Source organism: Osmerus mordax, chromosome 27, assembly GCF_038355195.1.
Source record: "Osmerus mordax isolate fOsmMor3 chromosome 27, fOsmMor3.pri, whole genome shotgun sequence".
NCBI lineage: Eukaryota > Metazoa > Chordata > Actinopteri > Osmeriformes > Osmeridae > Osmerus > Osmerus mordax.
Genome location: NC_090076.1, coordinates 7,559,734 through 7,581,411, shown reverse-complemented (window position 1 = coordinate 7,581,411; position 21,678 = coordinate 7,559,734). Strand labels below are relative to the sequence as shown.

General features: G+C 48.8%; 2 protein-coding genes across 4 annotated transcripts; one reads left to right on the top strand and one right to left on the bottom strand.

Annotated features, from left to right (window-relative positions):
* The first annotated feature begins 604 nt into the window (after positions 1–604).
* Positions 605–13,889, top strand: LOC136936681 (occludin-like). The gene is made up of 8 exons (XM_067230298.1): positions 605–638; positions 3,396–4,198; positions 5,288–5,455; positions 8,982–9,142; positions 9,871–10,086; positions 10,885–11,056; positions 11,597–11,638; positions 11,775–13,889. Exons 2-8 carry the CDS (start codon positions 3,416–3,418, stop codon positions 11,871–11,873), a joined length of 1,641 nt encoding a protein of 546 aa, XP_067086399.1. The 5' UTR covers positions 605–638; positions 3,396–3,415; the 3' UTR covers positions 11,874–13,889.
* A 184-nt stretch (positions 13,890–14,073) lies between these two features.
* On the bottom strand, positions 14,074–20,854 carry nr2f6b (nuclear receptor subfamily 2, group F, member 6b). Of its 3 annotated transcripts, XM_067230300.1 has the most exons (5): positions 20,631–20,854; positions 18,957–19,613; positions 17,989–18,083; positions 16,191–16,787; positions 14,074–16,051 (listed from the first exon to the last, which is right to left on the bottom strand). In XM_067230300.1, the coding sequence occupies exons 2-5, from the start codon at positions 19,223–19,225 to the stop codon at positions 15,777–15,779; spliced, it is 1,236 nt and encodes a 411-aa protein (XP_067086401.1). In that variant the 5' UTR covers positions 19,226–19,613; positions 20,631–20,854; the 3' UTR covers positions 14,074–15,776. The 3 variants fall into 3 exon arrangements, with proteins under 3 accessions (XP_067086401.1, XP_067086400.1, XP_067086402.1); XM_067230299.1 differs by having other exon boundaries at positions 18,957–20,854; XM_067230301.1 differs by having other exon boundaries at positions 16,191–16,784; positions 18,957–20,854.
* Between the last annotated feature and the right edge of the window lie 824 nt (positions 20,855–21,678).

Here is a 21,678-nt window from a genome sequence, read left to right as displayed (position 1 = left end):
ATTATTAGCCTACTACAGAAACAATATTATCTCTAAGTTTTTAAAAGGACAAGAAAAAAGTGTTTATATGACTGAATAAGCAGTCGCGTCACGGACCAAGCCAATATTTTGACGTCAAAGTCCAGCTCGGTGACCCATGCGCTTGAATCAACATTTTCAGTCCGGACGATGGCACTGTAAGCCAAAAGATCGTTTTTTCGGGACTCTGGAGTTTGCATGAATACTTTTCTCTAACCTACCTGTTTCGACGTCCTTATTTTTTTTTTTAAAGGGGAGGAATTGCGTGTCCCTAGAACTGACCATACAGTCTTACACCCTTGTATCGGCTAGCGCACCTTACTACATAGGGCTGGACTCCGCTATCCGACGTCCCTTCTTGGGCAAGCGTAGTGCACGAAACACTTGTTCAGAGGTCTTTTAGGACCGTTGTATCTGCGTACAGGAGTCGGAGAGATTTAGAGTAGCGAGCGACATATTTTTGACTAATAATAGGTAGCCCACGAAGATTATACAAACTAGACTTGGTTCAGACTCGAAGAGGAATTGTTGGAACTTGACAAACCGAAGAAAAAGCGAATTCGGGTTCGATTTCGGACAGACGAGATTGGTCGAGTGCTTCTTTTTTATATCAACTTCAGGTAAGTGAAATTAACTTCCATCAGAAGGAGTGGAAAGTGAGATTGAATACAAACACAATATTCTGACATTAGGAATAAGCTCGTTTATAACTGGAAGATTATTTTCAAATGCTTTCTTTTGAAGCATGTGATTGGTTTTCCAAGCGTATTGCATAGCAAAGAAACGGACAAAGAAAAAATACATGTACAGGCCTACTCAGTGAATACTTTCCGTTATAAGACTAAACATTTTGATTAAGTTCATAATAACACACACACATTCCTGCTTTGTAGTGCAATTGTACCATCATATGAAACTGGCGTACCTTTGAGCGCAATAATGGTGATGAAACTATAGGCCTAATTATGCTTGGTATCAGTTACAGCCTATGGAAGGCATGGAGTTAATTATTTGTGACGTGAAGCATGTGAAAGGGGCTTAAAAAAGCAAAACAAAGTCAACCACAAGACGTTAATTGAATGTGCTCGACAGCATCTCAGTATATGGAAAGTCTTCTGGCTTTGTCAGAGATAAACACCATGTTCCTGTCGTATTGTTCTACCAAAATGGAGCAGGTTCTTTTCATCCACGGTGCCTACAGGTGTACACTAAAGTGCTTCAGTATGGGAGCACATTTTATGGTCGGGGTGTGTCCTGGTGTTTGTAGTCCAGTGTATTTGTAGACCCTTAGGGAGAGCTTGACAGGTGCACACTCCAGGTGTCTCATACTGAGATGTGTGTGTGTGTGTGTGGATCTGGGGGGGGGGGGGGGGGGGGGGAATTGTTCTCTAAGGAGGACAGGGCCCAGTGAGCATGCGGTTGATGATCCTCAACAGAGGATTGTGGCCCCGCCCTTCCCCCCCAGAGAAGACACCTGATCCTCTCGCCTCCCTTCCCTCCCCTCCCCTCCCTCCTCCCCTCCCCTCCCTGCCTTGCTCCCACTCCATCCACTCGAGAACCACACAGAAGAGCTCTTGTTGGATCCTCTCTAGGCTGTGCCTCTTTTTCTATTTTTTATGTGCTCACCTATTACCATGGCAACGCCGTCCCTGCGACTAGCAGCTTCAAATCTCCCATAGCCCCCCCCCCCTCCACGCCCGGCCCACCTAGCCTACTCCAAAAACAAAGCAGAGAAGTTGAGTATAAAGAAGAAAAGGAGGGTGGCACAGTGGGAGAAGGAAGGGAGGGCGAGAGTGGAGGATGAAGGATCTAGGGGGCATAAGGAGGGGAGGATGAAGGATCTAGGGGGCATAAGGAGGGGAGGATGAAGGATCTAGGGGGCATAAGGAGGGGAGGATGAAGGATCTAGGGGGCGTAAGGAGGGGAGGATGAAGGATCTAGGGGGCGTAAGGAGGGAAGGATCTAGGGGGCATAAGGAGGGGAGGATGAAGGATCTAGGGGGCGTAAGGAGGATGAAGGATCTAGGGGGCATAAGGAGGGGAGGATGAAGGATCTAGGGGGCGTAAGGAGGGGAGGATGAAGGATCTAGGGGGCGTAAGGAGGGAAGGATGAAGGATCTAGGGGGCATAAGGAGGGGAGGATGAAGGGAAGGTGACTGAGATGGGGGGCCCCCGAGGCAAGTCCCCTACAGTAGCTGTGCCAGACAGGGTCGTAAAGACCAGAGTAATGGCTGCAGAGCCGGGGGCTGGGCTCTGCCTGCCTGCCTGCCAGGCCTCCAGGATGGACAGTCTGGCCTTTGTTAGGAGAGTCCCGTTTAGAGGGCCAGGGAGTGCTTCTTCACGGTTCCTCATGTAGCTGTCTCCTCCTGTAGCTCCGCGCTGATGTGCTGTTATCCAAAACGTTCACAGGACGTTCTGTCGGCGTGTTACACGGTTGCAGATTACTGAGTGGAACAATGGGCACTCTGCAGATGTCCCAAACTGAGATGACCTTCACTTCAGAAGTGAGGTTATTATTCGTTATTTGTTATTTTCTGTCTCGAGCACATTATTCTGAAACTTCTTTCGGAATCATCTGCAATTATGTCTGGTATTTGTTCAAAACGGCCAATTCCCCTCATCCCCCCCCACACACACATTGCCGCCCTTCCTGGCCCCCCAGGCCCCCCTCCCCCCACCCCCTAGTGTGTGTGTGTGTGTGTGTAGAGAGCAGCAGAAGAATGGTCATTGTTTGGCATGTTTACCCTGCAAGAGTAGCGTATCTGTGAATGATTTGAAACAAAACAAAAACAAAACTTGGCAGGCTGAGGGCGGGATGTGAAATGTTCAAAGTCCGCTGGACAATATGAGGGATTGAGGGGAGACTCCCACAGCTTGGGGTTGACTGGAAGAACGATGGCTTTGTGCTGTCGGCGGAACCCTTGATTCCTGGTACCGACGTCTCCACGCCGTTTCTGCCTTGGCTGCTTCACAGAACTCTGAGGTCAGGCCTCTGAGGCGCTACAGCGTGTAATGTTGGAAATGACTATGTGTGACTTGTTTTGGGTGTAATTGCTTGTGAGGTCTGTGCACTCGCTACCTCGGTTCAGGAAAAGAAAGTAGGGCACCTTCAGCAGAGAAGCGAGTGAATGCGCGAGCACTAAGCAAATCTCAGATCTGTTTGAACAACAGCACGGCACACATTCCCACAAATCCATCAAACCGTTTTCCTGAAGAGAGCCAAGCCCTGCCCTCCCTAACGACCCGCAGCTGCGTTTATCAAAGTAAACGTCTTGGTGTTGTCCGAAACTTGGCCAGATATTGTATCTCCCAGTACTTCTTGGACTTCTACCATGTCACATCTTGTATCTGACGGTATCTGCTTGTTGTGTTCCCCAGGCTCCTACATACGTGCCAGTATGTTCGAGAAACAGCGTTACGACAGCCCTCCCGTGTACAGCCCTCCCTACACCGCCCCCTCCAATGGCTACGGCCCACCAGTTAGCTTCACCTCCCCCAAGAGTGACTTTGACCCCTACCCGCCCCCCCCCGGGTCCTACTACATGGAGGACAAGCCCCAGCACTTCTACAAGTGGATCTCTCCGCCCGGCATCGTCAAGGCCATGATGGGCGTGGTGGTGGTGCTCTGTGTGGCTATATTCGCCTGCGTGGCCTCCACTCTGATGTGGGACATGCAGGGGTACCAGATGGGCATGGGGTCGTACGGGTCAGGGTTGGGGGGGTATGGGGGCTATGGCAGTAACTATGGCAGCAGCTATGGATCAGGGTACGGAGGAGGGTACGGAGGAGGGTATGGGGGCTACGGCAACCAATACAGCTCCTACCCGACGCCCTACTCGGCTAAAACCAGCATGATCGCCATGGCGGCCATCAACTTCGTGGTGGCGCTGGGCTTCTTCATCGCCGGTTTCTCCAAGACGGCCGTGTTCCGCTGCAGGAAGTTCTACCTGGCGATCCTGGTGACCAGCTGCATCATGGCCTTCCTCGAAGGCATCATCAGCATCGTGTACATCGTCGGGGTGAACCCTATGGCCCAGAGCTCCTCCAGCATGATGTACAACCCCATGTTGATGATGTGTCAGAATCTGTATGGGGCTGGCTACTCCAACATGGGAGGGGTGGGAGGCTTCCCCATGTACAACCAGTACCTGTACCACTACTGCTTTGTGGACCCACAAGAGGTGAGGGGGGGGGGGGGGGTCCTGCCCAACTTATATCAAGTTTTAAGTGTCATTTTGGAAAAGAAAAGGATGTTGTCTGGTAGTTTACATGAAGAGTTACATTTAGTCATTTAGCAGACGCTCTTATCCAGAGCGAGTGTGTGGCAACGATTTCAATTAAGGTTACAATGACTACTATGTAACTACATAACAATACGAGATGTCCCACTAACAGACAAACCTGTAAGAGTGTTTGTGTGAAGAACTGTGTGTGTTTGTTTAGCACGTGTGTGTGTCTGTGTGTGTGTGTGTAGAACTGTGTGTGTTTGTTTAGCACGTGTGTGTGTCTGTGTGTGTGTGTGTAGAACTGTGTGTGTTTGTTTAGCACGTGTGTGTGTCTGTGTGTGTGTGTGTAGAACTGTGTGTGTTTGTTTAGCACGTGTGTGTGTCTGTGTGTGTGTGTGTGTAGAACTGTGTGTGTTTGTTTAGCACGTGTGTGTGTCTGTGTGTGTGTGTGTGTAGAACTGTGTGTGTTTGTTTAGCACGTGTGTGTGTCTGTGTGTGTGTGTAGAACTGTGTGTGTATGTTTAGCACGTGTGTGTGTCTGTGTGTGTGTGTGTAGAACTGTGTGTGTTTGTTTAGCACGTGTGTGTGTCTGTGTGTGTGTGTGTAGAACTGTGTGTGTGTGTGTAGAACTGTGTGTGTGTGTGTAGAACTGTGTGTGTCTGTGTGTGTGTGTGTAGAACTGTGTGTGTGTGTGTAGAACTGTGTGTGTCTGTGTGTGTGTGTGTAGAACTGTGTGTGTGTGTGTAGAACTGTGTGTGTCTGTGTGTGTGTGTGTAGAACTGTGTGTGTGTGTGTAGAACTGTGTGTGTGTGTGTAGAACTGTGTGTGTGTGTAGAACTGTGTGTGTTTGTTTAGCACGTGTGTGTGTCTGTGTGTGTGTGTGTAGAACTGTGTGTGTGTGTGTGTGTGTGTGTAGAACTGTGTGTGTGTGTGTAGAACTGTGTGTGTGTGTGTAGAACTGTGTGTGTGTGTGTAGAACTGTGTGTGTGTGTGTAGAACTGTGTGTGTATGTCATATGTCAACATGTTGACGTTGTCCCCCCAGGGCGTGGCCATGGTGTGTGGATTCCTGGTGGTGATCGCCTTGGTGGTCGCTGCTGTCTTCGCGCACAAAACACGCAGCAAGATCTGGCGCTACGGGAAGCCCAACATCTACTGGGACGCGCCCCTGACTGGAGGACTGGCCCCTGAGGGCCGCGACGTGGAGGACTGGGTGAGACGGGGTTATCACATGAGAGGGAGTGGCTATTACTGAATATCAGCGCGGCTGTGATTCGGTCGTAGGTACGAAAGCGACGGCCTGTGCGGCTCAACAGTCAAAGTGATTGAGAGATTTAGACTGAGGCTCAAGATCTACTTCATCAGAAATGTCTTGACCGGTGTTGGTCTTGACCAGACCTGACTTTTCTTTGTGTATTTTATCACGTCTTAATCAAGGTGTGTAGGCCTCATGATTCATCTCACTGAGAGCCTTCTTATCAGGGCTTCTCGGTCGGGAACAGGAGAAGGGATTACGCAACGTTGTGGTTAAATGTGGAGATCTAAAGCACACGCCTTTTTTCCAGAAAGACTTCAGAGTCTTGGTGGATGTTTTCCCTCGCTCCAGTCATGTGACCTCATCTATGTGAGGTCACAGTCCACCAGGGGTGTCAACATTTATGACAATTAATTTAATTTTTATTACAGGGGAGGTCAGAGTTATTATGGAAAACACAACGTACTGTGAAATTATGTGGAGGAAACTTAATGTGTGTGTGTATGTAAGTATGTGTGTGTGTAACAGGACAAAATTACCGTAATCTTGTAAAGTAAAGTAGCAAGGTGCTAATAACGATACATTTTCCTATTACATTGGTTAATACTCTGTCAACTCTCATAAACTCAGTTCTGTTATCAGGTTTCAGGCTACACGCCTCACGGAAGCCCTTTCTCTGCTCTTGTTAACCTTCTCAGAAAACTGTTAAGGACTCTTAACTTGACTTTTATTGTGTATATCATGTGACCACACACTAGCCGATAGTAGCTGTTTGTTCTGCTTGTTCTACCTAGTTTCGCTCTGGGTGATCATTAACCACATCAGAGCACCCTGGCTGCTACAGTTAGACCTAAACAACGTCCTGAGGGCTTGGCTTGGGTCAGAAAGGTTTGAGGTTATTATTGATTGATCCGTTGCTCAGCGTTTGAGACGATTCTTTGCATTGTTTATTTATTGACATAGGGAATCACTCGAGCTACCCATTTGTAAGGATTAAGGAAGTGCATGTGTATTGAGTGAACTAGGGAAATAAAGTGAACTTGTAGGCACTGTGTTTACCGCGGGGAAAACACAGGGAATGGATGGCAGGACTTGAGCCTGGCTGTGGGGGGCTGTGTGTGGGGACACCACAGAGGAGTGTCATGGTGTGTTTGACACATTTGTTGTTTGCCGAGCGGGTTGTCAGTACCAACTGGAGAGCCCACGCCAGAGGTGTTGGGAGGACTTGAGGCTGGGTAAGGGCAGCCTTAGCCCTGCAGTGAGTCATGTAAACAGCAGCCTTTAATGACACGGCTGCCTGGCGCTCCGTCTCTCTCTGATGACCTCACACACTGGCCGCATTCAGTCTGGAGACGCTGCATTGTTTAACACTGGATGATGTCACACGTTCCACAAGAGCGGGGGGGAGGGGGGACATCTGCTCATGGACGGATGGCTGCTGCATGTAGGTTTAGAGAGTAGAATTTCCTCCCAGGCAACATCAGTTGTAGTTGGTTTGAAATGATTGACTGTCGTAAATGTACTGTACAGTTTTTTTTTCTTATTTAGAGGGACACATTTCCTGACGTTGACCCACTATCTCAAATACGGTTATGGTTATTTTGAAAGAGTGTAGTGAATCTCTGCTCTGCAACTGCATTGTTTGTTATTTCGGATTCACCCTTTTAGGCAACCTGTCAGAAGGGATTGTGTTCAGCTAATAGCATTTGTTTCACTTCAACATTCTCTAAAACCCCTGCAATGAATCTGTCAATTAGGGATGCTCAATATAACCTCCTAGCACTGTGTAGCACAAAGCAGTTTCCTCTCCCATGAGCCAAAACCCCAGCCTCCAAGTTTACCTACATCACAAGAACCTGCTGATCTCCCTGAGTCCCCTGACTTCTCCTTCCTCCAAATCCGCCTTCCGCTTGACCTCCCTCCCTCCCTCCCGCACCTCTGTCTCCCCTCCCCTCCCCTCCCCTCCACTCCCTCCCTCCCTCCCTCCCTCCCTCCCTCCCTCCCTCCCTCCCTCCCTCCCTCCCTCCCTCCCTCCCTCCCTCCCTCCCTCCCTCCCTCCCTCCCTCCCTCCCTCCCCCATCCCTCCACCTCTCCTCCCCCCGTAGCCGGCTCCCTACCCCAGGTCTCAGGCCTCAGACATCCCACCCTTGCTTACTCAGCCTCCTGGCGGCCCTGCGGCCACCGTGCACCATGCGGAGAGGGCATTGTTGGAATTCCTGGATGACTTGCGCTCTTCAAAGGCGGCCTCTCCAGCAGCTGCAGGAGAAAAACGCCACACCCTCCGGTCGACTCCTTCGGCCGCTCCGATGGAGAGATCCAGAGGACTTCTCCTTTCAACCATCTTTGAAAGACCGATCAAGCCCGATCGCCTAACCTAGCTTAGCCTCACCTAGCCTAACCTAGCTGCTGAACAACTGGAGAGCTTAGGATATTTCCCCCGCTTAAAACGCTTTCGATTCTGCAGGCCATGTGGATTCTGCTTCGTGGCATCGTTGTTTAAGATGCTTCAGTATGAGTCATGAAACGGGCCACTGTTTCACCGTGTTAATGTGTCAAGCACATTGCTTTGGCCCGTGGGTACTGACTGATTGGCCAGAGCAGCTCTGAGAGCCACAGTGACCCCTGGCCGGGGGCCTCTATTGTCCAGAGTTGCCCTTCACACTCCCCCAGTCACACAGGAAAGAGTTCGCTCCACAGATGATCCTTCCTTTGTTTATAGCCCATGGAGCACTTCCTTTTGTGACGAGGACCGAGGAACCCGGTCGACTGCAGGTGTTCAGGAGACACTTCCTCTTTTCGAACAAAAAGAGGAAGTGTTTAAGGAAGAGTTGCTGTTGTGTTTAGGGTTATGAAGCTGCCGTGAAAATGTTTCGATGATGACATTACCTACTTAATTCCTCTGCATATTTCTTCCGTGATCACGTCTCCAAGATTCAAAATGGCAAAATACAGTTTAGAGTCCAGATTTTCGTGTAATAAATATATTAATGAAAGCCTAATACTCGATTTGCATGTTATCCCCATAAAACTGACGAACCAAGCCGTAACCAAGCCAACCAGTCCACATTTCATTTAGGACCTTTTACTAAGTGTTGTAGTCCAGATAAATGCCTCACTACTTAGCCAAACTCAGCAACTAAATGTTTCAATAAAAACATTCCTGCTACTCAGAGAACAGTTGTCTCTGCAACACAACCAACACGAACATTCTCTTCTCCAAGTAAACTAATTGTGCCAAGGCCAAGTGGAGAAACCCAACTGTAAAGGAAGTGAAGTCTGTGAAATGAGCACATTATTATTATAAGTTTCTCAGATCGTGAACATGGGCACATTATTATTATAAGTTTCTCAGATCGTGAACATGGGCACATTATTATTATAAGTTACTCAGATCGTGAACATGGGCACATTATTATTATAAGTTACTCAGTTAGTTTAGACTGTTGTCATTTGCTGATGAAGTTCTGTTTTTTGATTGGTTAAGGTGAACCAGGTGGAGGACAACAACAGTACCCATGATGCCCCTACAGTCGTGATGTCAGAGAAGGGGGGAGGGGCACTCAACACCTCGGCCAATAGCATCATCTCCTACCCGGCCAAGCCAGAAAGCAGCGTTCTAATTGGGGAAACGTACAACAACAATGTGTGAGTAAACAGCGGAACACTGATTACTTCGAGGAAGTAGTTCTGTTTACAAAGTTCTACGTTAACATTCAGCTTCCACGGCGATTGTTCTTTCTCAGTGATTCCATCAGCGAAAGTCTGGACTTCTGTCCTTTCTAGATTGTGCTTTACAGTACGCAAGGTTGTTTTTCCTACAGTAGAGAAACCTCAAGCCTCCCAAAGCTCCCTCACTTATGTCATCTGGTATGTGGTGTAATATGCTGCTGTAATGCCCTGGCCAATCCCAAGAGACAGCACAAAATCCCTGTAAACTCACTAAATTGAACTTGTTTCCTGTCCTGTACGCTGAGGACAAGCCTACGTGTCCCTCTCGGACCCTGGCTGGTTTCTGGTTTCAGGAACATCTTTCTGTGTGTTTACTTTATGATGTTCTTGATGGCATGTAGGTCAGGAGCAAAATAGGGATGTTCTAACTAGACGCATGATCATAAAGATAACTTGAGAGGAGGTAGCTGGTTCACTACCTTGAGAGAACCATAAAATCCATTCATATGTGTGTTGGTAATTCATTTAGCTGATGCTTTTATAACATGGATGAGTTTAGCTCAGTGGTTAGGGTATTAGACTACTGATCAAGAGATCCCAGGTTCAAATCCCCCACACCTCCCTCTGTGTATTATCATCGTGATTTGTCATCCCTCGGACAGATAAATGACCGTCGGATGTTTCGTTTTGGGAACGTGTTTCAGGTACTCCGATCGGTCCAGCCGGCCATCGGACGAGCCCTCCCGTGGTGGAGGGGTGAGCTCCAGCCCCTCAGAGGAGGCAGCTGGGGTCCGCAAGCCCTCCGCCAACCGGGGGAAGAGGCGCCGTCGGAACCCGGAGCTGGACGAGTCTCAGTACGAGACGGAGTACACCACGGGAGGAGACACGGGCAACGAGCTGGATGCAGAGCACCTGGAGAGGTGAGGGCTACACACACACACTCTCTCACACACACACACACACTCTCACACACACTCTCACACACTCTTACACACACACTCTCACACACACTCTCACACACACACTCTCACACACACACACAATCACACACACACTCACACACTCTCACACACACACTCTCACACACACACAAACACTCTCACACACACACTCACACACTCTCACACACACACACAATCACATCCGAACACTCCTTCCTACTCTTGCTTATGTACTGTACACAGTTACACACACTCACATTCACGCTCACTTACATATGCCTGCATGGAAGGTATGCATACAGGGTTGAATACTGGTAGGCATAGTCACATATCACACACATACCCTTGCATGTGTACACACACACACACACACACACAGGTAGTGGTCTCTCCTGGCTGTGTTCTGTTCAGCAGAGTAACTAATCTCCTCTGGCATGCCATTCCACATGGGTTTGTAATTTCAAATAATGAGAGAATTGGGCCAAAGGTTTGAGTGGTGGAGGTCAGTGGTTAGTCAGAGCTGCAGAACCAGGCTTCTGCTGCCCAGGCTCCCTGACTGGTCTCAGGGGACACAAGCAGTCTGGACCCCCTTGTCTGACCAGCGCACTTGTGGCCTCCACCTGTTGGTTGCAAGAGTCTTACTCTCCCTCTCTCTTTTATTTCTGTCCACCCCTCTCTCTCGCTTCCTCCTCTTCTATGTCTCTCGCCCTCCCCCCTCACTCTCTCTCTCTCTCTCTCACTCCCTCGCTTTATCTCTCTCCTTCTCCCCCGCCCCAGCAACTACCCCCAGATCACCTCAGACGGTCAGCGTCATGAGTATAAGAGGGAGTTTGACGCCGACCTAAGGGAGTACAAGCAGCTGTGTGCAGAGATGGATGACATCAACGATCAGATGAACAAACTGAGCAGACAGCTGGACTTGCTGGACGAGGGCTCCTCCAAATACCAGGTGAGACGCCCGACACCCTTATCAGTTCACACCGGATTAGGATTTTTTATAACCCTAATCCTAATGAGAGAAATTAAGGTTTAGGTTAGACCGGTGTGACAGCTGAGAGGAGCAGAACTAAGATTTCCTAGGTTTGTATGTGACCAAGTGGCCAAAAAACTTGAAACTTTATACACACACCCTGAAACCCAATTCTGATTTAGGCCATTGTCACACTAAGCGTTATTTGAACGACAACCCCCTTTTCCACTTAATATCAATCAGGAGCCTTTTTTTCCTGGCAGAGCAGACTGTTCTGTTCAGAGCGCAAAAGTTAAACTTTTGACCAGCGCTGGTTGTCACGGCAACGCCAATGCCCCATTCCCCCTCCCTCGAAAGAGTGTGTGAGTGACCACGGGGTTTAAGAAGCATGCTGTGTGCGTGTGTGTGTGCGTACGTGTGTGTGTATACATGTGTGTGTGTATACATGTGTGTGTGTATGTGTGTGTGTAGTCCTCCTAACGTTGCGTTAGATACCCAATCTCTCCCGTCTCTCCTCAGGGCGTGGCCGAGGAGTACAACCGTCTGAAGGACGTGAAGCGGGTGAGAGGACGAGCGAGTTCAAGTCGCACAGAATCACTCGCTTTGCACACAGCGCCCCCTGCCTGTCTTCCCTGTTATCTGCGTAACTCTGGGGTGCGTTTGTTTACTCATCGGGCGTGTCTCTGCTTCTCCTCAGACGTCCGAATACCGGTCTAAGAAGGTGGAGTGTCGCCAGCTGAGACACAAACTGTTCCACATCAAGCGCATGGTGAAGGACTACGATAAGGGCCAGTAGCGAGGGCCCCGACGTGGCCCCGCTCGACGCACCAGGTTCTGAACGCCTCGGTTCTCAAGACAATTCGACACTCCTGAACACAGCCTGCGCATGCTGAGACGGCGGGAAGAACGAGAGACCCACGTCAACACTGAGACCAAAGCTGCCCGCAAGCTGCAGAAAAACACACTCACACGTGCACACACACACACATACACATGCACACACGTACTCATATATGCATTCACACACGCATGTACGTACACACACAGATACACATACACGTTTGCACTCGCAAACATGCACACACACACGATACGGAGCAATGGAAATGCTTTTTTGGGGTAGTTTTTTCCCTTTGCATTTTGTATATAGAACTACTGTTTATCCCATTCCATAATGACTACACTGACCATGAATGCTTTAGCTCCTCCAGGAAAATGCTTGGACATTGTCTTGCGTGAAGCACTGTTGAACCAGCGATACACCAACAGGTTGCCAGGTGACACTGACTCTCACCCTGGACTGTGCTAGCTGGGGGAGTCTGGAGTGGGTTGGGAAAGAGGTTTTCCAAAGTCATTCGACCTTCGCTTCGCTGCGACTTGTGGATGAAGGCTTGGTTGCTGTTGGTTGTAGATTGGTGCGTTGACTTTGTTCTGTCTACTGAGATAAGGGTGGCAGTGTCATAAACCTGAGAGAAGTAGAGTGTGATTACTGTGTTGGAGCTCTCCCCGGGTATCGCTCACGGCAACGACCACAGACAAAACACAACCGCAGCACGTCCGAATCACTTCACCGAAGGATTGCTACTGAAATTGTAAAACATGTATAATGTGACGTGTATCCAAATTAAATTCGGAACGAAAAATAACTTGTGCTCTTTCAAGTTTGGGTTTTGTACCAATGCAGTCTACTGTTTGTGAAGTTTGTTCTAGTTCTGTCTGTAAACCGATCTACTGGTTGCCATGGTGAGATAAACCAAAACGAGTGAACGGAAGAACGAACATATACTTTGTGTATATACTTTGTGTATATACTTTTGTATTCTCATCTGAGTGTTTGCAGACCAGATGATTCTAACATGACCAGGCTGATGCAGGCTTATGGTTACTGGCAAAAAAGGTGTACATTGTGATTACTGACAATGAGTATACATGATTAAAATGGTGTCTCATCGAATGCATCTCTCCGAATTCATCCGAACAGCAGTTTAATTTGTCTTTTAATTTTTTGTATTGAACATTGGCAGTCATATCACTGGTGTGTGTTGTCTTTGCGGTCATTCACGACGCACTGCTGCTATGCTCAAGTTCACTTGACAGTGCAGTTCTGAGAAACAATGTCCAAATTTGGAAAACACTTCAATATGCATTTATATTTTTCAATTTTCATGAGCTAATTTTGTTAAATGATTCACTATGGTTGATTATGTGTTGATTATATTAGATTAGATAACATTGTAATAGCTATGTTAATACACTTCCTATGCAATGTAATGCTTTGCGTCAGAAAATATCACATTTATTTTGATTGTTTGTATTTTTATGAAGAAGAAATCTTCTTTTTGCAAACTTTCCCCTGCCCGAGTCATTTTTTACAATTATTCATTTACCTTTTCATTTCATTTTTATTGTTTTATAACTGAACATATTTGTAAAAAAACAGGTATTTCTAAAATGGATTGATTTCCCAATAAATAAATAAAAACTTCTCTAATTCTCTTTTAAAACAGAATGATATGGATTTAGTCCTTTCAGTACCAAACCAATGGTTAACAGGTTGCAGTTCATGAGTTTGTCCAGTAGAGAGCGCTGTAGATTCTCACCGTTCCAAACCATACAAAAACAATGCCCCCTGTTGTACTAACACTGCCTGGGCTGTAAAACTGGCTGGGCAATATATCTGCCTGTGCTCCAGGCCTTTGTCCTCCACCTACTCCTCTACTGGCTGAACGATCTTTAGAAAAAGCCACTGTTCCCCACTTTGGTGACATTTTACTTAGGCTATATGTTTTGTTCCAGTTAATTCTACAGTAAAGACTCAAACTAACACCTATCTCTGACCACTCCATTTAGTACGTCGTTTTGGACAAAAGTGTTTTCTAAATGAGTAAATGTGCATTTACACAATCAAGTTTGGAGAAGTTTCCAGTTGACTGTTTATGAAAAATAAAATACACCAGTATGTAGCCTGTTCATTCTTCATGGCGACCTAGTTTTAAGTTATTTGAGTCATGTGTTCAAGTGTCAAAAGTTTCAACGGTTATTTCAAAACAATGCCAGTCTGAGTATGAATGCTTTTATTTCCAGCAATGCAAAAATAACCATGGTCTGCAATATCAAATTTCTTACATTTAAGTTTGTAGAAACATAGATTTTATGTAAAATGACACAATCAAGTCACTAGTTGAATCTTAACTCTTTGATTTCAGAATTTATACATGTGTTTGTACTAACGTTTTTGGATTTGAAGACTAAAGTTTTCCAGAATATTTTCATTTTCCATCATTGGTTTTTCTATTCTAGTCGAAATACCAAAACGGTTTCAACTCCTCTTTTTCAAGTAGCCTAGGTCATTTGGCAGGACATGCATTTGTCACATTACTCAGCAGTCCATGGCAACATTGCTCAAAGTTTGCACGTCATATAAAACATATTTACCATAGTGCCACACGTGTCGCACGCCCTGTAGGCTACACCTTAAAGGGCTAAGTACCTTTAAATACACTGTGAAATCATCGTATCGACGGCCATCATACAGTATATCCATAGTCTGGTTGAAAACAAGCCATTGTCTATTAACCTGGATCTCACCACACACTGTAGGTGCTGTGTCTGGAGGAAAGCCTTGGTAATCAATACGTCTACACTCCCAGATGCTACTTACATGTGCTCAGTGGAGATGTCGGAGGCTTACTTACAGACTGGCCGTTCGATGCGTTGATCCCTTTGTTTTTGTCAACTATCGCGGTCGTCTCTGAGAGATCTCCGTTTAACAACACACGCTCTGCGATCCGCTTACATGAATAGTTCACTATACAATCTTTGTCTCTGATATAAAACTTGAGGTAATAGTGTAAGACAGGGCAGACACCCTGAGACCAGGATGTACTTAAGTTTTCATACATTCACCTCTGCTCTGCTCCGGCGTCGCCTGTATCTTTTTTTTTTTTTTACCGCATCACGTCTCTAGCTTGTCCGCTATCTTCACACACCCCAAACATCGGCAATTTACTTGGAGCACTGTTCACAAAGGAGCCAACAACACCATGAACAAAAAGGAGTCTCAGACATAACCAATACATTTCATATCAAGACAAAAACTCTTGTGTAGGCTACAGTTAGCGAACAACGCCAAAAAAGAACTGAGTTGTGTTGTCACGCTGGGGGTGTGACAACAGACTGGCAGAGCAGGGAGTCACACAGAGCCTGGACTCAACAGGGGTCAAGGTGGGGGATCATAAGGATGGAGGGTTTAGGGTGGAGGTTGTAGGATGGAGGGTTCAGGGTGGGGGGTTATAGAGGTGGAGGGTTCAGGATGAGGTGGTTGTAGGGGTGGAGGTGACAGGGTGATGGTTGTAGGGGTGGAGGTAGTATAGGCACAAGGCCCAAAGTTACAGTCTTTGTTTCTGGGACTGGGTTGTGGCCAGAGTGAGATGATCGAGGATCAGACAGAGATAGAGTCACATGGAGACATATAAACAGGAAGTGCTGCACACGGATGAGACCTGTAGGAATCGTTTAGTGCTATTCTTGGGGAGAATCCTGTGTGGGTTCCCAGCAGGGATGCGACACAGCTGGGTCCACCGGAATACTGGGGTTCACATGACAACATCTCTGTGGGATCTATCATCGCGTCAGCCTGGCCCATGGGGGCGAGGGGGGGGGCCCAGTCCTGGGGGAGAGGGGAGGGGACAGGCCCAGCTCACTGTCCGGGCGCGTAGGGCCAGCTGATGGAGCTCCCGGACAGCTGCATGTCTCGGATGAGCGTCTCGATGGGGGTCTTGCCCACCAGGCGCATGAAGAACAGCTGGGAGATGAGGCTGGCCGGCACGGCGCGCAGGGCAGGCAGGCGCAGCAGCAGGCGGCCGAAGCGCTGGGGCTGGCCTGGGTACTGCATCCTCTCGTACTCCGTCAGGGCCACCTGGGCCTTCTCCTGCAGGCTCTCCACATGGGAAGGGTCGGTCAGACCACACGCATCTGGGGGGAGGACAGACAGACAGACAGTGTTAGAGATTTCCTGTTGTATTGGAAGTGCTTTTGCCAAATGCCAGTTCACTCCTACTCAGTTCCTACCAGAGAGCTAGAAGCCCGATTCGGTCAACGTTCAACCGCTCACCTGGTGAGAAGAGGGCTATGGCCTTGAGGCAGCTGTACTCCGCAGAGTCCACCTGCAGCCTGGTCAGCTTGTCCACCTGGTCCTGGAACACCCTCACCTGGTCCATGAAGGACACCACCCTCTCCGCCGACATGGGCGAGGAGTGGAAGCCGGCGGCGGCCAGGAGAGGCGCCATGTGCAGCGGCAGGGCGGACTGGGCGGCGTTCAGGATGAACAGCTCGCTCCAGCTCAGCCGCAGCAGGGCCACCTGCTCTGACACGGGCAGCTCCGGGAAGTAAGGGATGTTCCTGGCCCACTCGATGGTGCTGAAGAGCAGGCGGGCGGCCAGCTCGCAGATGTTGTCGATGCCCATGACCGAGGCCCCGCCGGCGCCCTGCATCTGCTGCTGCGGCTGGCTGAACGGCTGGCCGTAGCGGCTGCTGGGGTAGGGCTCGGCGCGGAGCAGCTGGGAGATGAGCTCCGACACGGGCTGGCCGTTGAAGTAGTCCCCGCCCCCGCCGCCGCCGCCGTGGCCCGGCCCGCCGCCCCCGACCCCCCCGGCCAGGGAGGTGGGACTGATACCGGAGTGAGATGGAGGGATGCGTCCACGCTGGACTGCTGGAGGGGGTGAGAGAAAGAGAGGAAGGAGAGAAGAGAAGCGGAAAAGAGAGAGGGGGAGGGAAGACGCCTGTGTTAGACCTTCTTGTAAAGTGCGCCGCTTGGCAGCGACGTGGGCCTTTTGGCGTAAACAAGCCTGAGTCGACGACCTCGCCAACCTAAATAAGCTACTACTGATATGTGAGATCTGAGCGGTTCGGCTTTGGCATAAGACCGGGAGGCTCACTAAGAGGATGTGCAGTAGATTGGGGCCTGGATCGGATGACAGTCCACTGCTGCCCTGGTAGCATGTTGTACTCCTGCCAAGCATGCTCAGTAGAAGGAGAGCGTGTCGAGCCTTCAAAGGCCCACGGGCCGTACTTAAGAGAGCAGTGAAGGTGATCCAGGCGTTTCCAGGTAATGTGGAAACAGTGTGCCATGCGTCAGAGTGGTCAGACAGATGCATTAATAACCTGGCTGAATATAGAAACCACTGCTCTGGTGCCAGCTCTGTGCAGGATACACGCGTCTGGTCTGTCGTGTCGGTCATGCAGCTTTGGTATGGGGAGATGCCTATGGCACAGTGCCTTTCAGTCCGGTAGGACGTAGGGCAGTTAGGACTGGGCTGGTGGGTTGAGATAGGGTCTCCCACGAAGCTCGAGACAGATGAAGTATCAGTCTTGTTGTACCTTTTGTGAAGTTATGGAAAGGTTTGTGTTTACCGCTTGTAAAGAATCCACGGAAGCTTTTGACTAAACAGCCGCAGCTGGAACGTGTTTACTGGAAGGTTCCACTGTTTCAGGGATATCGACAGACAAACACCTGGGTTTACAGAGTCAATATTTAGCCAATAGTGCCTTATTATTAGCCCTGTTGATAGTAGTGCTTTTATTATTTGCGGTTGTCTCGTCTTGTTGTGACTTGAAACATGTGGCCTGGCTGGCCACTGGCTCCTGCTTATTTGATGTAAATATGAGTGGAGAGGCCCTCCTGAACTGTGGAGGGATAGGTTTACATTAGGTTAGTCATTTAGCAGACGCTCTTATCCAGAGCGACTTACAGTAAGTACAGGGACATTCCCCCGAGGCAAGTAGGGTGAAGTGCCTTGCCCAAGGACACAATGTCATTTTGCACGGCCAGGAATCGAACCAACAACCTTCTGATTAATAGCCCGACTCCCTAACCGCTCAGCCATCTGACTCCCCTTGGATAGGTGAGTTACCTTCTTTACGCATGCCAACACGGAAACATTTCTTCAGCCGGCAGTATTGACACTGGTTCCGGTGATGCTGGTCGATCTGGCATTCCCGATTCGACCTGAAGAAGAGGAAATAACAACCTTTAGACAGAGCGCAGGACACAACACAAACCCCAGAGGTCGATTTAGTTATTTTGGTGACTTTTCACCAAAAACACATAAACAATTCTATAAAAACCAGTGTACACCCCTTGATTACGGTAAACACTGAAACCCAGCAACGCCACGCTACCCTCACGATAACAGAACTATGTGAGTGGGCTTGTTTGAAAAGCCATCGAAATGGCTGACCTTTGTCAATCATCTACAAACACACTCTTGATGCCTTCCAGAGGGCAGATTGGCTAACGCTTCTGAGAGGCCCACCTTCATAGCCGCCATCGTGGTTGAGCTGAGGGGCAAAACAACTGCGTGGAAAGCTAACACAAGGATGTCACGGCCCGTACACACACAGAGGTGAGCGGAAAAATGTCAGTGAGCTGTAGCATCGCAAGAATGTTGACCTTCTACACGGGAGAACATCTTTACATAGGTGACCTTGAGGCTTTTCATTCTGGTCCTGTGAGCGTGTGAGAGATTTGAGGGAGGAGTGGAATGATGGGATTTATATTTATCTGTGGGACAATGACAGGAGTGTTGAACAGATTCTGTTGTGGTGTTTAGGCGTGCTAGCTGCTGTCCTGCCACATAAGGTCACACGTTCAGCACAACATTGTGAATACATACGCAGGATCATACATTCAAATTATTTTCTTTACACTGATTGGTAAAAAAACTAGTTTCAAATGACAAATGTTTTTTAGAAAGTTTTAAAACTAAAACATGTCAGGTGGAAGGAGTACCCCACACCTATGAGGTTCAAACCACTTGTGTGCACCCCCCACACACACACACACACCACACACACACACCCCTTCCAGCATGGCGCTCACCTGCAGGAGTAGTTGAGGTTACGCCTGATGCTCCTCTTGAAGAAGCTCTTGCAGCCCTCGCAGGTAAACACCCCGTAATGCTTCCCACTGGACTTGTCACCGCACACCACGCAGTCCACCACGCACACCTTGTCCTCGTCCCCAACCTCCACGTCGCTGCTGCCGGCCCGGGGGGAGCTCTCCTCCTCGTCCCCCCGGAGGTAAGCCTTCTCCCCAAGCCCGTTTGTGTCGCCGTTGGAGTTCCCCCATCCCCCACTCACCATGGCCATAGCTGAGCTACACGGCCAACACTAACACACACGCCGCCTGACTCTGACTCCTGGTGCTTTTCTCCCACTGGAAAAGGTTGGAGCTTAAAAAAAGGTTTTCCAAACGCGGATGAAAGAAGAAGGAAAAAAAAAAGGGGGTATGGCTTCTGTTAAAGCGACCGTCCGGAAGAACGGAAAAGTGAGATATCTGATTCCCTTCGTCTGACCTCTCTCTCGCCTCCTGTCTTGTTCAAATGACCCGACGAAAGTTATCTGCTTTTTTTTCTCTCCAACCGTGACGTTGTTCTTTATCTTTTCTTCTTCTTCTTCTTCTCCTTTCTTCCCATTCACGCCTTCGTTTTCCCTCTGACCTCCAGTCAATGACTCCTCCCGCGGCTTCACAAAACTTCTAACACAACGAGTGGTTCAGAGTTCAGGCAGGAGAAAAGGGTGCAGCCTGCTCTTTCACAGGAAATAATACATTACACAAACTCTCTTGCTCTGCTAGCTACCTCTCTCTCTCTCTCCCTTTCTCTCTCTCTCTCTCTCTCTCTCTCTCTCCCTTTCTATCTCTCTCTCTCTCTCTGTCTCTCTCTCTCTCACTCCCCTTCTGGAAGGAAGACTCACAAATCACAAGCAGTCTGAAGGGCGAAACAGAGCCTCTCTCAAGAAGAAGAGAAATACCTCATCACTCCTTGCGCAGCGCTGCTTTCTCTCTGGAGGAGCAGGTAGAGAGACTGCCCTACTTTAACGTCAGACCAACCTCTCCACTTAGTGAACTAGTCCGACCAGTCTTGGCTGCGTGTCGAAAGGGTTATCTATCAATCTGACAGCACCAGTTGGGCCTATCTCACTTCACCTTTGAAAAAAAACTGGATGATCTCTAAGGAGGTCATTTCAGCTTCAGAAGTGTCTGATGTGCCACAGGGCTCAAAATATTCAAAGAACCTTGGAACTGGAATGTTGCTTTTTCAGCCTGCCTTGAAATTTTCAGTCTGCTGACGAAACTCAAACCAGACTAATGTTCAAAGAAAATGAAAAGCTCACATCTCAGACGTTCCCAAACAACTTCCTGCAGACAGGCTTATCCAGGCAACAGGCTAACTGAGTCTGGGCTTGCCTAGATAACAAAACACAGTGCTCCTCTTAGTCCCCCCCCCCCGCCTCCTTGGGATCAAAGTTCAGCCGACTCCTCTCGCGCCGCAGTTTGTTGTGAAACAACACGCTCGCTTCTTCTTCCTCCTCTGACCCCGTCTAACCTACGGCTTCAGGCATTCAAACGCACCCCCCAAGAAAGAAACACGCACAAAAAAAAAAACAAGAAATTGAAAAAAAGGAGATAAAAAAAACCTAACGATTCCTCGGCCTTTAAACCGAGTGGAACCTCCTCTCAGCAAGCCTCCTTGTGCGTCTTCACTTCTCTTACCCTCCCTTGTTTTGTCAGTGCTTGTCCATCCAGCAGTAACGACCTGAGGCCTAAGCCTCTGTGCTTCCCCGTAAGATAGGCTGGGTCCCTGCCTTCTTCTTCTGCTGCTTGGTCACTCTCTGGCCCTCCTTCTGGCCTCCGGAGGAATAAATTAGTCAAACCAGATGAGGGGAAAAACACACGGTGGCAGACGATCTTGGCGCTGTTGTGCAGAGAAGCCTTGAGAGAGCCTCTCCTGCTCTCCTTCTCTTCTCTCTGCCTCTCCCTCACTCTGTCCCTCCCTCCTTTAGACCAGTGAGTAGGAGAGAGAGAGAGAGAGAGAGAGAGAGAGAGAGAGAGAGAGAGAGAGAGAGAGAGAGAGAGAGAGAGCATGTGTGTGTGTGTGTGTGTGTGCTCAGGGATTTGACACTGCTATTCAAGCCCTCTGGTTGCCATGACACTCGCTGCCTTATAAGGCAATTGGAGTCAAAGAGCAGAGAGTGGGCTGCGGAGTAGCACACCCACACACAGCCACACAGCCACACACACACACAAACACACACAGGCACACATACACACGCACGCACGCACACACACAAAGAATGCTACTGCTGCCTGCTCACCCCCCCCCACCCCCCTTTTTAAGCCCTGACCCCAGGCTAGCCTCCAAGCACAGAGAAGTTAACCCCAACAGTCCCAGGACACAAAGGAGGGCCACTGGGCAACACACTAGGCGTGCGGCAGAGCTTTCTACTGCAGTTTCATGTTCCCTCTAATCCAAAGGACTTCCTGTGACTTTGTTGACCCAATAATAACAGGAAGGGGGTTCGGTCAAGGAACTTGTCTAAAGGTTAAAGTGTCTATTCGTATGTCTTTCACCCTTGTCACCAATATCACAACATGTCTCTCTTGCCTGGTGGATCTGTTCCAAAGTATCCTTCATCCTCTTGAATGGGAAGTATTTGCATAGGATTCTCAGTATAGTATAGACATGTTGTGTTTTGCTTGAACATTCTCCTGCATAGGTCTGACCCCCCTTCGCTGCCCTTGCCATCCCATAATGCCTGCC